Source organism: Ambystoma mexicanum, chromosome 12 (assembly GCF_040938575.1).
Source record: "Ambystoma mexicanum isolate Mex_15411 chromosome 12, UKY_AmexF1_1, whole genome shotgun sequence".
In the NCBI taxonomy this organism is placed as follows: domain Eukaryota; kingdom Metazoa; phylum Chordata; class Amphibia; order Caudata; family Ambystomatidae; genus Ambystoma; species Ambystoma mexicanum.
This window is the reverse complement of record NC_090936.1, coordinates 487,819,911-487,832,896: the sequence shown is the minus strand read 5'-3', so window position 1 is coordinate 487,832,896 and position 12,986 is coordinate 487,819,911. Positions and strand designations below refer to the sequence as shown.

Here is a 12,986-nt window from a genome sequence, read left to right as displayed (position 1 = left end):
AGATAACCCAGAATGTGGGAGACAATGTTACAGATGGGAAGGGTAGCCCAATGATCCCCAACAAAGAAGAATGACTGTTAAAAGTGGAAAATATGTTTCTAATGGATAAATAAATGGCCATGGTGAATGACAAATTGGGCCCTTTCCGAGCAGCTTGTGAGGGGGAGAGGCAGAAATGGGGCAGGGCAGTGTTCTGAGGAAAGGAGCACTGGCAAACGCTTTAACACAAGGTGGTGTAGTCACCAGCCGAGAGCTGATAAATGAAGGGCGAGTGCCCCTCACGAGGAAGGGAAGGGAGTAATGTTAAGTTTATTAAGGAGAGTCTTAATATTCAAGAAGAAGTGTACGGATGGTCCTTATTGTTTGTCTGAAATGCTAATAAAAATCTAAAGTAAAACAAAAAAAAAAAAAAATATATATATATATATATATATATATATATATATATATATATATATACACACACACAATGAAAAAAACTTTGTTAAGGGGACGTTAAGTTGCACTAATAAAAACCTTTGAAAGTCACTGAAAAAACTGTTAAGGGACGTTATGGTTTCAAGTAAAATCGAAAACGCCCAGAAATTTGCCAGTTATGGTAAGCTAAACAACCATAACTCGCGCCACCACCGCGCAGTGCTAAGACTAACACTCAGGACAAAGATGACATCACAAATGTCATTGATTGATGACATCACATGTGAAATACATTTTGATGAAAAGTCCCTACAAGGAGATAGGTTTATATTGTTGGTAACAAGATGTCAGGGGTGATGCAGATACCTTTAACAAACTACTCAATCTATTAAAGAATGTACTCATCGAATATCATTGTATTGGAGTGTTGTCGTTTACAGAAACCTAACCATATATAAACATAGGCAATGACTGCAGCAAAAGTACACCATTTATAATCTTGTAATTTTGGATAGTACAATAATGAATGCTGGCGTATCAGAGTTTTGAGTAATGTTAAACATGTAATAACTAGCTAACAATCCAAGACTTACAACACTTGTGCTGGTACACACAATACATATTAAGAACCACAATGCATACAAGTCAGAGGCACATACAGGGAAACTAAAGTAAATAACAAAGAAACTGCATCATCAGAAAATGTTCGACATTAAAGTTTATCTTATGTATACAAATGAAGTGCGTTTGAGGCCTGACCATTCCCCCCCCCCCATGTATGTGCACCATGAGCCGAGACCAAACCCCAAGGAAAGAACTCAAAGAACATATGACAAGGTTAACGTTTTAGATATATAGCACCTTTTCAATTTTATTATTCTGACTGCCAGTGAACAAAACCACCTGCCTATGTATGTCAAACAAAAACAAGTGGCCCAGATATGTGATGTCCTCAGTGATGTCATCAATGACATTTGTGATTTCATCTTTGATGTCCTGGGTGTTAGTCTTAGCAATGCACGGTGGTGGGGCGAGTTATGGTGGTTTAGCTTACCATAACTGGAGAATTTCTGGGGTTTTTCGATTTTACTTGAAGCCATAACGTCCCTTTAACAAAGTTTTTTCATTGAATCTCATAGGTTTTTACCAGTTCATGCTATTTTCCTACAACTTACTAATATCATACTTACCCAAAATAGCAATGTTTGTGTCCAATTTACAAAGTGTCACCTTAAAACTCTGCCATTTCCACCTTCTGGAATCATTTTTAACACTTCCATACACTGTTTGCAACTATTTCAACTAGTTTTGCATCCGTAGACGTCTACCAACATCTGACTTCATAGTGGACCTTCTGGACAGTGCCACATGACACGCTTGCGCGCGGCATGATGACATGTCCGAGAACCCGTCCGCACTTCACAATAAGATCTCTTCTTCGTGGACAGTTCAAAAATTCATCTTCTACTGCTCTAGGAACTTTCAACTTCAAAATGTCCCTTGCCCAGCTCCAACAGCTATTCCTACTCATTGTCCATTAACAATCTAGTACACAGTACATACTTTTAGCAAAACTTCTATTTATCTTAAATTGGCATCAGCTAATGCCAATTCTCCTCCCCAAGAGCCACCACCATTGCTGTAATCAAGGAACATGATAAACACTGCCCCCTACCATAGAAATAACACAAACGCAAAATTTTCCCTTGTCCAGCTACCCCTCCATATTAGTGTTTGGTTCCTCTTCCCTCCCCACCTTTCGTTCTCAGCTCTCCTGACCCACCTTTCGTTCTCAGCTCTCCTGCCAAAATAAATACATCCAAAAACAACAAAAGACATGGGGGGCTTCATTACGGGTTTGGAGGCAGCCATGGTGCTTATAGCACCATGGCTGCCTTCAAACCCGTGTCCGGGTCCGTGGTGTCAGAATGGGGACTTACCAGGACATTCCGACCTATGCGGACCCGGTAAGTCTCCATTCCGAAAACCATTCCCCATTCGAGCCTCCATAAGTCTCAATGGGAATGGGGGAAGGAGCTAATAAACGGGCCCGCAAATAGCAAAAACCAGCCGCCCTCAGCGGGACCCGATAAGGGACCTCGGAATGCAGCGGTAGGTGGTTAATGGCACCAGCATCCTTACCGGTGCCGGTAACCCCCTATCGCCGTACTCGGAACGAGGCCCATATTCCTTTAGGAACCACCTTTCAAAGTTAAAAAATAAAACTAAAAAAAAAAATTACTATACATGACTCCATCTACTTTATTATTTCTCAGTAAAGTACATAGACTCAATAAGATTTTCCAACATTTCCATTTTGTGTTATGCGAATGGGAATATTGTGGTGTTCATCCTCCGCTCCTGGGACTGAAACGGTGGCTACTGGCCCAGCAGCCCAAGTTATCAGCCCAAGCGAAGCAAGGGTGGATAACAAGGTCTCTGGACCATTATTCCAGCCCCTGAAATGGGGGGTTGGGAGAGGGGAGGAAATCAAGGCCATTAGCACCCTAGGTTCCCAAAGCAGCAGGCTAGGGTTCCATACAGGGCCCCTCTTCGCTTTCGATGGCAGCCTGCAGAAGGCAAAAAGGGAACCCTATGACCATATTACCACAAGCATATTTTTCTTCCCTTTCAAATCTATCCTAATTTCGAATAACTTTACCACAAAGCCAGTCCCAGGTGGACATGGTCACTTTAATCCTATGTTTTGTCCCTTGGGGAATTGGCCAGTAGCCAGATTGTCCGGATCATGACCCGGACAACCTGGCCACAGGCTACCCCTCAGTCACTAAAGGTATACTGCTATTTTTTGTAGCTACATAATGACACTTGTCAAATAATAAAACACTGGCACGTTTGCAAAACCATTCTTGTAGGTCCATGCCAATGCTCCTTACGCAAGTTTGCTGGAAATCCACCGAAGTTTTATTTTTTCAAAAGTGTCAAATGTATGCACATACAATCGTCATATAACCTAGCCCCCACTTGACAAAATCCATTCAGACTTTACGAAAACATCTAGATCTATAATCTTTTTGCAAACCTTTGTGTAGATTTGTCAAATGGCACCACATTTATAAGCCTTTCCAATATTTTGGGACCCACCCTCTAATTTTGCTACCTCTTGACAGAATCCCACCAAACTTCGCAAAAACATGTATATCAAGATCTATTATCAGTTTGCCAAATGAAGTGTAGATTCATCAAATGGCACCTCATTTATAAGCCTTTACATTATTTTGGGACCCTCCCCTCTAATGTTGCCCCCTCTTCACAAAATCCCACCAAACTTTGCATACTCACCTCAGGTCAGAAATATAAATGCAAAATTTCATGCAGTTTCATTAAGTGGTGCCAAAGTTGAAAGGCATCCAAGAACTGCATTTCACCAACCCTGTAATGCTGAGGTGTCCGTGAACATCCGTACTGTTCGCGGACTTTCGTGGCAAAAATTGCTTCTTGCAGCCATATCCCATCCTCATCACCCCTCACCTCCCCAGAGATTATTTGATAAGTCTGACAAGTGCAATGTTGTGTTTTTTAATATGTTTTTAACGCAATGTCTGCAGACACCAGCCGCTGTCCGCGAATCCAAGATGGCAGACGTTTCCAAAAATCTGACGCACTTCACCATCCAATCAGCGAACATGTTGCATGTCCGTGGACATGACGCAAGCCGATTAACCAATCGGTGGCCTGTCTGCAGAGCGAACAAGGAAGTGTGTCCACGGAGCAGGCATAGATATCCCTAATTTTTTGTGACCTACTTTTTGGCCGTTTAAAAAAAAACGAATGGACAGATTTTCACCAAATTTACAAAAGCACGCTTTCGGGACGAAGCCGCCAGTCTACGGGAAAAAAAGAAATGTTCCCCCCCCCCCCCCAACCCCCCTTATAACTTTGCCCCCCTGGACCAGACCTCACCAAACTTTTGCAAAAAAAATAAAAATCAGAGTGGGCCATATACTTTTTTTGCAAAGTTTGGTATGGATTCGTCCGGGGGGGGCAAAGCTATAAGCCGCCCAAAAAGTGCTCTTCCTATGGGATTAGCAACTTAACCATAACTACACGGCCACTACCATGGCCGTGTAATATATATTTTAACATGGTTGCATTCTTCAAAACTACTGGAGCCCATTGTATTCCAACTCAAAGAGCGTGATCTGATCATTGACTAAAGCTGCTCCTCAATCAATCCGAATCGCTCGAACAATTCAGACAAGATGGTCGGTAAAACACCCAGCTGGCCCTCCGGCGCCACTCTGTCTGGCCCCTCAATGAGGGTTGATCGCTGATCTTGTTGTTTGCAGGGAGAGAATTTGAAGTCAGTATGCCCTGCTGCGCCAGTTCTACCGCAGCTAGTCAAAGCTTTGACCCCCCAAACGAGATTTCGAACTCAATGCCGCCAGTCTGTTTCGTACGGGAAGCACACGTAATCTAAAGCGTACATTGAAAAGAGGCAAAGGGATGGAATTTGTTTTTTGATGGCCAAGGTGGAGCTCCTGTTCAGCCCTTTCCCACTGGGCTTAGAGGTTTTGATTTCAAGCCATATTTTGGAGTTTCCAAATGGGTGAGGGGCAGTTTCATTACGCACAGGACCTAACCTGGCTCCCGCGGTAGACACTGCACCTGCTGGTGGAGTGGGTGTGACAGCAACATTTGCCGCTCCGATGCTTCTGTGAGCTCCTCGGACCAGAGTATCTGGTAGTAGTTGTATCGGGTTCATGGGGAGGGCCACGCCCAGGACTGATGGACTCTGGATTATATTTCTTCCCCTATAGAAGATCGAAGTCATCTTGATGAACTTTTTCAGAATCTCAGAAGTTTAAGTGTATCGCAACAGAGACGGGAACAGCCATCTGTTTGTGTTGCGAAATCCATGCATCTTACATCAGCTTGGTTTTGGGCAGTGCTAGTTTCTTGAGCGGGTTCCAACCCTTTCCTCGATTCTGGATTCTCCTTTCTTTTAGGGACCTTCATCAGTGCTGGTTGTGGCAAGATGTACAAGGCTTCCAGAGTTTCACCGACCTAATCCATAGGTTTTGGGGTTATTTTACTGCAGAGGAAATGTTCGAAGGAGAAACGACCGAAGATTATTTGTTTGAAATAATATTGGGTCGTTTCTCCCCTGAAAATACCTGATGTGCCCAAACCCCTACCCACACCCCCTTAACTTCAATTCCGTCTCGCTGGTCCCTGCAACACTAGTTATCTTTCATTTCCCTGAGCGGGAGCCAGCGCTGCAGGGTCCTTCCATTTTTTTTTCCTCTTCGGATCAGCTGCAGGGGTGTCCCCTGCAACCCCTGGTCACTAGTGAGCGGGGCGTTGCGGGGGACACCCCTGCAGCACTTTATTTTTTTAAACTGCAGGACAACTGTGGGGGACATCCCTGCAACCCCCGCTCACAGCATAGTAAGCAGGGTTGGGGGATCTGGGGTTGGTGGGGGGAGGCAGCAACACCCCGGCAGCCCTAAACCGAATCCAACTGGCACACCCAACCAAAAGTCTGAAAGAAGGACAAACATTTGTTGGTACCTTCTTTCAGAATTTTGGTTGGTTAGATCATTTGGATATTTGGATTCGGTCATTTTGACCGAAATCATCCGTGGCGTTAAAGAAATGATGATTCACCCCCCACCCCCTCTACTGATTCTTAGATTTCTTCTGGCCACCTCGCTGAACAACGTTCTCCTTTGTTGTTTTACGTATGGGTTTATTTGGTTGAATCTCATGAAAGATATTTTCTGAGCCGGCGGTTGAGAGTTGAGCTGAGGACTGAATCTCATTAGGAGTGCTCTTTTGCTTTGCTCCTGATCCTATGAGATCAGGTTCAGGTGGAATTTGTGCAAGCCTAATGAACTCCTCCATTGTGCAAAGAGAAAGAGGGGAGTCATCCAACGCATCTGGAAGAGTTTCCGAAGGTGGAGCAGTTTCCATGGGGTTCAAGCTGGTTAGGAGATAGAACGTTCTGTCAATTTTCACATTTGAACGTTCTGTACATTTTCACATTTGATCCCAAAACGTGAAGGTTCAGAGTAGCTACCTCTCCGTGAAGAGCGGCAAGAGATGTAGACTGCACGGAAGCCTCCCTCTTGATTATAGCTAGGTTCTCTAAAAGCACTGTATTTACTGCAGTCCTCAGCCCGACCATGGTGGATTCACACCTGCCCACCTCTTTCGCGAGTTCCATTAGTGTGCCTGATTGCAGATGGCCTTCACCTTTCAGTAACTCAAAATCTTTACCATAGAAGTTAATACAAAGTTCAGAGCCAAAAGCACTGATTGAGGAGGATCAGTTGAGACTGGCGATGAGAAAGGCTCTTCCGTAATTTCAGAAGGTGGTGCAACCAGGTGCGCCTCCGCTACTGTTGTTTCAGCTGAGACACTCGCAAATAAATCATTTATCTCTCGAATAAATCATTTGAATGAAGGACTGGACTCAGTTGCGGGACTAGTCCAAAGAGGCTATTCCCATGTTTCTGGTAACATCCTGGTTTCAAAATAGGATGTCTAGAGACTTCGCTGTCGAGGCAATTGAGATAGTGCCATTGTTTAAATTATGGGATCCCGGTGCTTCGGGGGCTGCCTCTTCGGTCAGATTCTGATTTATTCCAAGTGGTAAATAATCATTTATCTTTCTTTTGAAAGAGGAAGATAAGGTGTAGTCCATATAATTCACAAATTGGTTTTTAGCCCCTTGTTCAAGCAAAAACAAACTATTGTGGCGAGATGCCAGAGGACTAGCAACAGGTGTTTGGGGGATTCCTGAAGTAAAGAAGGCTCAGCTGCCAACACAGCTCCACTTGGTTCGGCATAGTCCACCTCTAAGGCCATTCTATCTTCCCTGTAAACGCAGCTCCTCAGATTGCACATAGTGCCCAACGCTGTGTGTGGGCCCACGCCTTCCGATTGTATAAATCCTCCAGGTGGTAAAGCCCAAATAACTAACTCCAGATATACCACTTAGTAGCTGGTATACAGTATATTTTCAATTATTGGGCCTACGATACAGGATCAGAGTGCTCAGAATATAAGCCGGTAATCGATTTAGCTTAAGAACTCGCTGCAGAAAAGGCTTAGCCTCAATGACTGAGTTCACCAGCAGTGCTCTAGCTAGGGTGGGTGGAATCGTTTCCCCATGTAGGCTCTGCTTCTTGGCCAGTTTATGTTGCCCATAAAAGTTATTTAGAGAGAAGTGAAACTGGCACGGCAGACTGCAAGCGTTGGGGCTCAAAGGCCACGAGAGCCAACAGTGACCCCAACATCTCAGTTCAAACAACAAGCGGCTGGCAAGCCAAAAGTCCAAAGATCAAATACCAGGCAAACTTGGACGAATGTTCGTTCTTAGAATCCAGTCTTGCAAATCAACCTCTGCACGCACAGCATATGCAGAGATTGGCTGCCATTGGGTCATTCACAGCAGGCCCCACCACATGCTTCTCAACGGTTTGCTGGACACTATATCCTGATTCTACCAATTATTCACATAGACCCAGCACACCATTTCTCATTCGTCTGGAGTCAATTACCAATAGCCTATGGCTAGAGCAAATTCTGAGGCCTGTCTTGGACCAAAATCTGTATCTCGATATTTTTGGGCTGAATGATATATAGCTCAATATTGTTCAGTGGGTTAAATGCTCAGTTATAATCCACCAACTACATGCAGGTTGCCACTAACATCTTTATTTATAAAGACATTGATCAAAATAAAGTGCAAATACAGGGTTCCTGTTTGAGAATAAACAGCAGTGTAAATATGAAAATATAGATTTAAAAAATGGTAGCACAAGTAATAATGTAACCACCCCGATGTTAATGATATTGTATCATCCTATATCGATATAGCTCTAAAACTTGATAAATCGCCCGGCCCTACCTTGCAGGTTTACCATAGCTCCCTCTGCCCCGGGCTCCCACATTGCCAACTGATCACTCCTTCCAGGTGCCACCTTCTAATGACAATGGATCCTCCTCAATTCATGATTCCTGCAACAAGCTCGGCCTTCAGCTTCCTTTCCTTCGCTGTACGTGAAAACTGCTGCCTATGTAGCCCTATGATCCCTACCGGTACTGCTGTCATACCATGCCACCATACCCTACCATCTGCCATGGCATCCGTAACCAAGTCCCAAAGCCAGGGGGAAAAAGTGGAGGTCATACACAAGTTATGCCTATCTAACCCATGGTCCTTTGGCCCACAGCTTGTTTGTATTGTGTCTTTATGTACCTCATGAGACCTCTGGGCGGAGTGACTTGGTAATTTATTTTGGCGACTTCCTAGATCTGTTTACGACATCACTGGGGTTTCATTGGACAGCATGCCTGGTCTGTGGTCACCTCAAGGAGCAGCATGTGAATTGTGAATGACTGGACAACCCATTGTGCCAGGGCTGTTCTACCTCCCCAGCACCCTGAATTGTATACATTCTCATAAAACCATAACAATTTTTTCTACTTAAACTTCATTACAGATATGATCTTGAAAACCTTGATTTTTAACGATGACTGGATAGACAGACGCTTCGAAATCAGTAGGGGATTGACTGTTCATAAAGGACCCCGAACTAAGACTTGCTACTTATTTTAGGGTCTTCAGCCTCTCCCATAGCAGGTTGTCCGTTTTCTTAGAGGCCAAGGATCCAGAAGCCCAACTTTCCCTCATTGTATGTTATCGAAGTTAATAGTTTCTTCAGTCCATAAATGCTCGGTAACTGTCACTGGAAGAAAAAAAAAATACCCCTCATCTTTTTAATGCTGGCAAAAGGAGCACTGGTTTTATTCAGCAACAACATATTATTGCTGTTCCCCAGGAGGTGCTGGTAAAGTATTTCTGCTAAAACACTAGACTATGTGCCCATGGTCATTCATGAAAGAAAATACGGGAGATTATGCAGTGCTCTCATGGTAGCCCTCCTGCATGGGTGCCTCAAAGAACTTCACAGCAGGCAATACAGCTGGTCTTCATTTTGTATCTAGAGACTTGATCATGACGCTGAGCTAGACAGCCAGGCCAGGGCCTTCTCTTGAGTATGGGTCATCATCTTTAAAGTTTTCAGCATTATTGGATCTACATTTTATAAGAAATATAAAAAACTGGATGTTTATTAACACACAGATTATGGTAATCTGTGCACCATTAGGGTGCCGTCTTCATTAATTGACCATTTCCCTAGCAGCCCCTTTTCTTGGTAGGTGGAGGCACTTCCCACATATGTACACACCGACACACAAATACACCAAATTGAATGTTGGCAAGTAAGACGGTGTAGCTGTGTCCCATAGGAAATAGAAAGGAGCGAGCGGTGGGCTTTATTACAAGCTAGAAGCTTCCAACTTAAAATTCTGGACGGCAGAAAGACGTGGTTCAAGTAACTGGGTGCTACGCTTATTTTAAGACACAGGTGACTATTTCTGTACCCCCTTCTTCTGGCCGCCATCCTCCAAGGAGCTTTTTAATACAGTCCTCAAAACCCTCCTCCGCGATTTACTCTCCACAAGCTCCATACAGGCACACACTGTGAAGAGAAAGCCCCTCTAAAGTATAAATAAAAAGGGGGATGTTAGAGCAGCAGGCACACAGAACTGGGGGATCTGCGTGAGGGGGCGATAGCGAAAAGAATACTGCAGTAGCAAGGCATACATTTGGTTTCAATTGATTAGCAGAGTTGGCAAATTAAAATGTTCTTGATTAGCAAACAAACCCATTTGATTAGCAATGTTGTACTAATATTTGTAATGCAAGCACACGTTATTTGTACTCAAGACATAAAATGAGCAACACCACCGCATTTTTGTATACTGCTGAAGTAAGAGAAGTCAGACCTTTCAAATTCTTTAAACTTCCGTTAGACCTGCAACTCGAGTAACTTAGTTTGCCTACTCGACCTCATGGCAAAAGATGAAAAAATGTAAATGTGCTTTCTGAAAAATGGTGCCCGTTACCACAAAAAAAACTTTTTGGCACACTACTGCTAAACAGAGGGCCGCTATGTACTGCAAACTTGTAAATGCTAAATAAAAGTTAGTCATCCCCTCTAAATGGTACTCGCCTTTACCATGCAAGTGGGCGATTAGATTTTGCAGGCTCTGGAGCAGTGTCTGTAAAATGTAAAAGATTAGCTGAATGAATTGACACAAATAAATAAATAGCTATGATAAGAAGACTCTGTAAACAGTTTAGCCATCTCTCTCCTACAGGTACTACTATGTAATGCAATTATAATCAAAGAGTAAAGTGAGATCTGGGGGTGAACTACAGTGTATGGTATTTCAGTAGATCTGTAGATGTACAGTGGAACTATTTATTCTACTTTGCGTAAACATCTAGTTAGCTTTGTGCATTTGTTATGTAACAGTAAAGAAAATAGACTAAGCATAGTGGCTTGTATAGCATGCAGTGAAATTGGCAAACTAGTTGGAATCGTGTAGTTTGTGGCTATCTCACTTTAAGGGTACCTCGTATAAAGCAACAGGTTGATGGGATAGAATGTCAGGGAGCATGGGATCAGCTCATGGGTTGAGTACCAGGCTCAAAGATGGATGCAGCCAACAGGTCACAGAACTAGACATGCCAAAACCATTTGGCAGTGTGATCATGTACATTTTAAAGAGTATTCACCCATCAGAATGATGCATCTTTCCGGCAAAATGAAACATAGTTCACACTATGATATTGAGATACAGTAACCTAAACTTTACTGTAAACATGGAGTCAATTCAGTGTTTTACAGTATCAATACTCTAATTATGCATTATGTAACAGGATTGCATGAGTGGCTTTTTAAAAAAAGCTAACATGCTGGTCTTTGCCCAACAGGATATAGTTAGCTTAATAAACACGTCATCCCAATTACATCTGGTTTACAATTATTTGAAGAAAAATAAATCTTGCCTAGCACTCCCACACATGACTTTGGCGTGGAGGAGAGGATTACTGCTGAAAACTCTCTCTGTTAGCCCCTTTGAACTTGCAGTCAACAAAGAAAAGGCGGGTGGCGAGGACAGTCGGGTGAGTTGTGCTGTTAAATTAGCAAAACTGCAGAGTTGCCTAGCAAATTGCTATGCAACACTGCTTATGTTATACCTTGGCAAGATTACTGCTATCCCTGAGCATATAGACAGTGACAACCAAAGCTCTTAGGACTACTCCCTCCAGATGAACGGCAAACAGTCCCATGTTGCACCTGCGCCTTTATATATGTATTGTTTTAAATGGATTTAATTAAGGGCGAGTAGCTAACGCATTAAAAATAGTTCGAGGTGCATTTCAGAGGCGTGGCCCATGCAACAAAGGGAGTGGTCCAACAAAGTCGAGTTTTCTTTACATTTTCCCCGACATCAACGTGAATAAGTGAAACAAATAACGTTATAGAACCTAGTATGAATTAAATAAAATGTTCAATATAAGTTAGTTAAAAAACACTAATACAAATAAGTCAACTAAAGTTCCAATATAGAGAGCAGCGTGTCCAAGTACCTGCTGCAGAGCAATGCTTGTAGCCAACAGGACAGATCTTTCCGTCCCAGTATTATAGCTCAAGGGACTGATATACTTGCTGTAACAACCTGTGCGATCAACACTTCTAACGGGGTTGGGGGCGGGCAGACAAAAAGCACAAGTGATACCGTCTGCTACATCTAGGACTCAAAACGTTCAGTGCAAAGTTATTCCTCATTGCAGCGCCCTAGAACACCACGTTAGGCTACTAACAGTTGATGTCTTTCAGTGCGTCCATGAACGAAGACTAAACATTACTGCGGCAATGGTGACAGAGACGTGCGTGTCTGCTAAAAAGAAGGAAGGGCGTGTGGGAAAGGGGGATTCGGTCTTCGTTCAGAGCGTCAAACCTTGCCGATCCCCTGCCCTCTTACAGCCCTAGAAAGTCACCGCAATTACACAGAGATACTCACTGCGTTGAATTGCTCTTTAACCACGTCCATATCACCATTTTTCAGAGCCCATACTAGTTCCTTGTCTCCCATGGTGGTAGAGGACACCGCGGAGCAAAGTATCCGTTGACTCTATGAGAAAGCGAACACACCAGGTAGTGGCTTCCAGAGACAGACCGCTAACTTCCGCTTCCGGTTCAACTGACAGGGTAAATCTGCCCTTTCCGGTTTTTACTTTCCAACCTCTATACTCGCCGAATCTGCAGAAAGCGAACGCTCGTGGGCGGGTGTGGCTTAGAGCATAACGAAACTCAGTAATGTCTGGAAGTTTAGCAGCATCTTGTTCGTAGGCAGGGTTTTGTGTGCCACGCCATCGCTTCGCTCTCTTCACCTGCATATTAATCCACTGGTTTCTTAAAACGTAAGGCTTACGTTTATGCATTAGCGACTATACATAATACTTAATAAACTCACGGTAAGCAGCAGAAATGCGAAACCGGACTGTAATTAAGAAGCAACTAAAAGTACCCGAGAGAGCTCTCAACTCCTGGATCCTCTTTTGGCGGTTGTCACCCGCCTTGTAAACAGCTGACTCACCAAGCCTCCTGCACGCCCATGCGTGTCAATGGGCCTCTCACCCACCAAAAATAAAATCGTATGTTTTCACCCGCCATATC

The 12,986-nt window shown here is 43.6% G+C and overlaps 1 protein-coding gene across 1 annotated transcript in view; it reads right to left on the bottom strand.

Moving 5' to 3' along the window:
• Positions 1-12,612, bottom strand: part of MTPN (myotrophin) — a 219,552-nt gene extending 206,940 nt beyond the window's left edge. Inside the window, exon 1 of the mRNA XM_069628764.1 lies at positions 12,331-12,612. Within this exon, the coding sequence (XP_069484865.1) occupies positions 12,331-12,402 (72 nt within the window). The 5' untranslated portion in view covers positions 12,403-12,612. The remainder of the gene's footprint in view (positions 1-12,330) is intronic.
• Between the last annotated feature and the right edge of the window lie 374 nt (positions 12,613-12,986).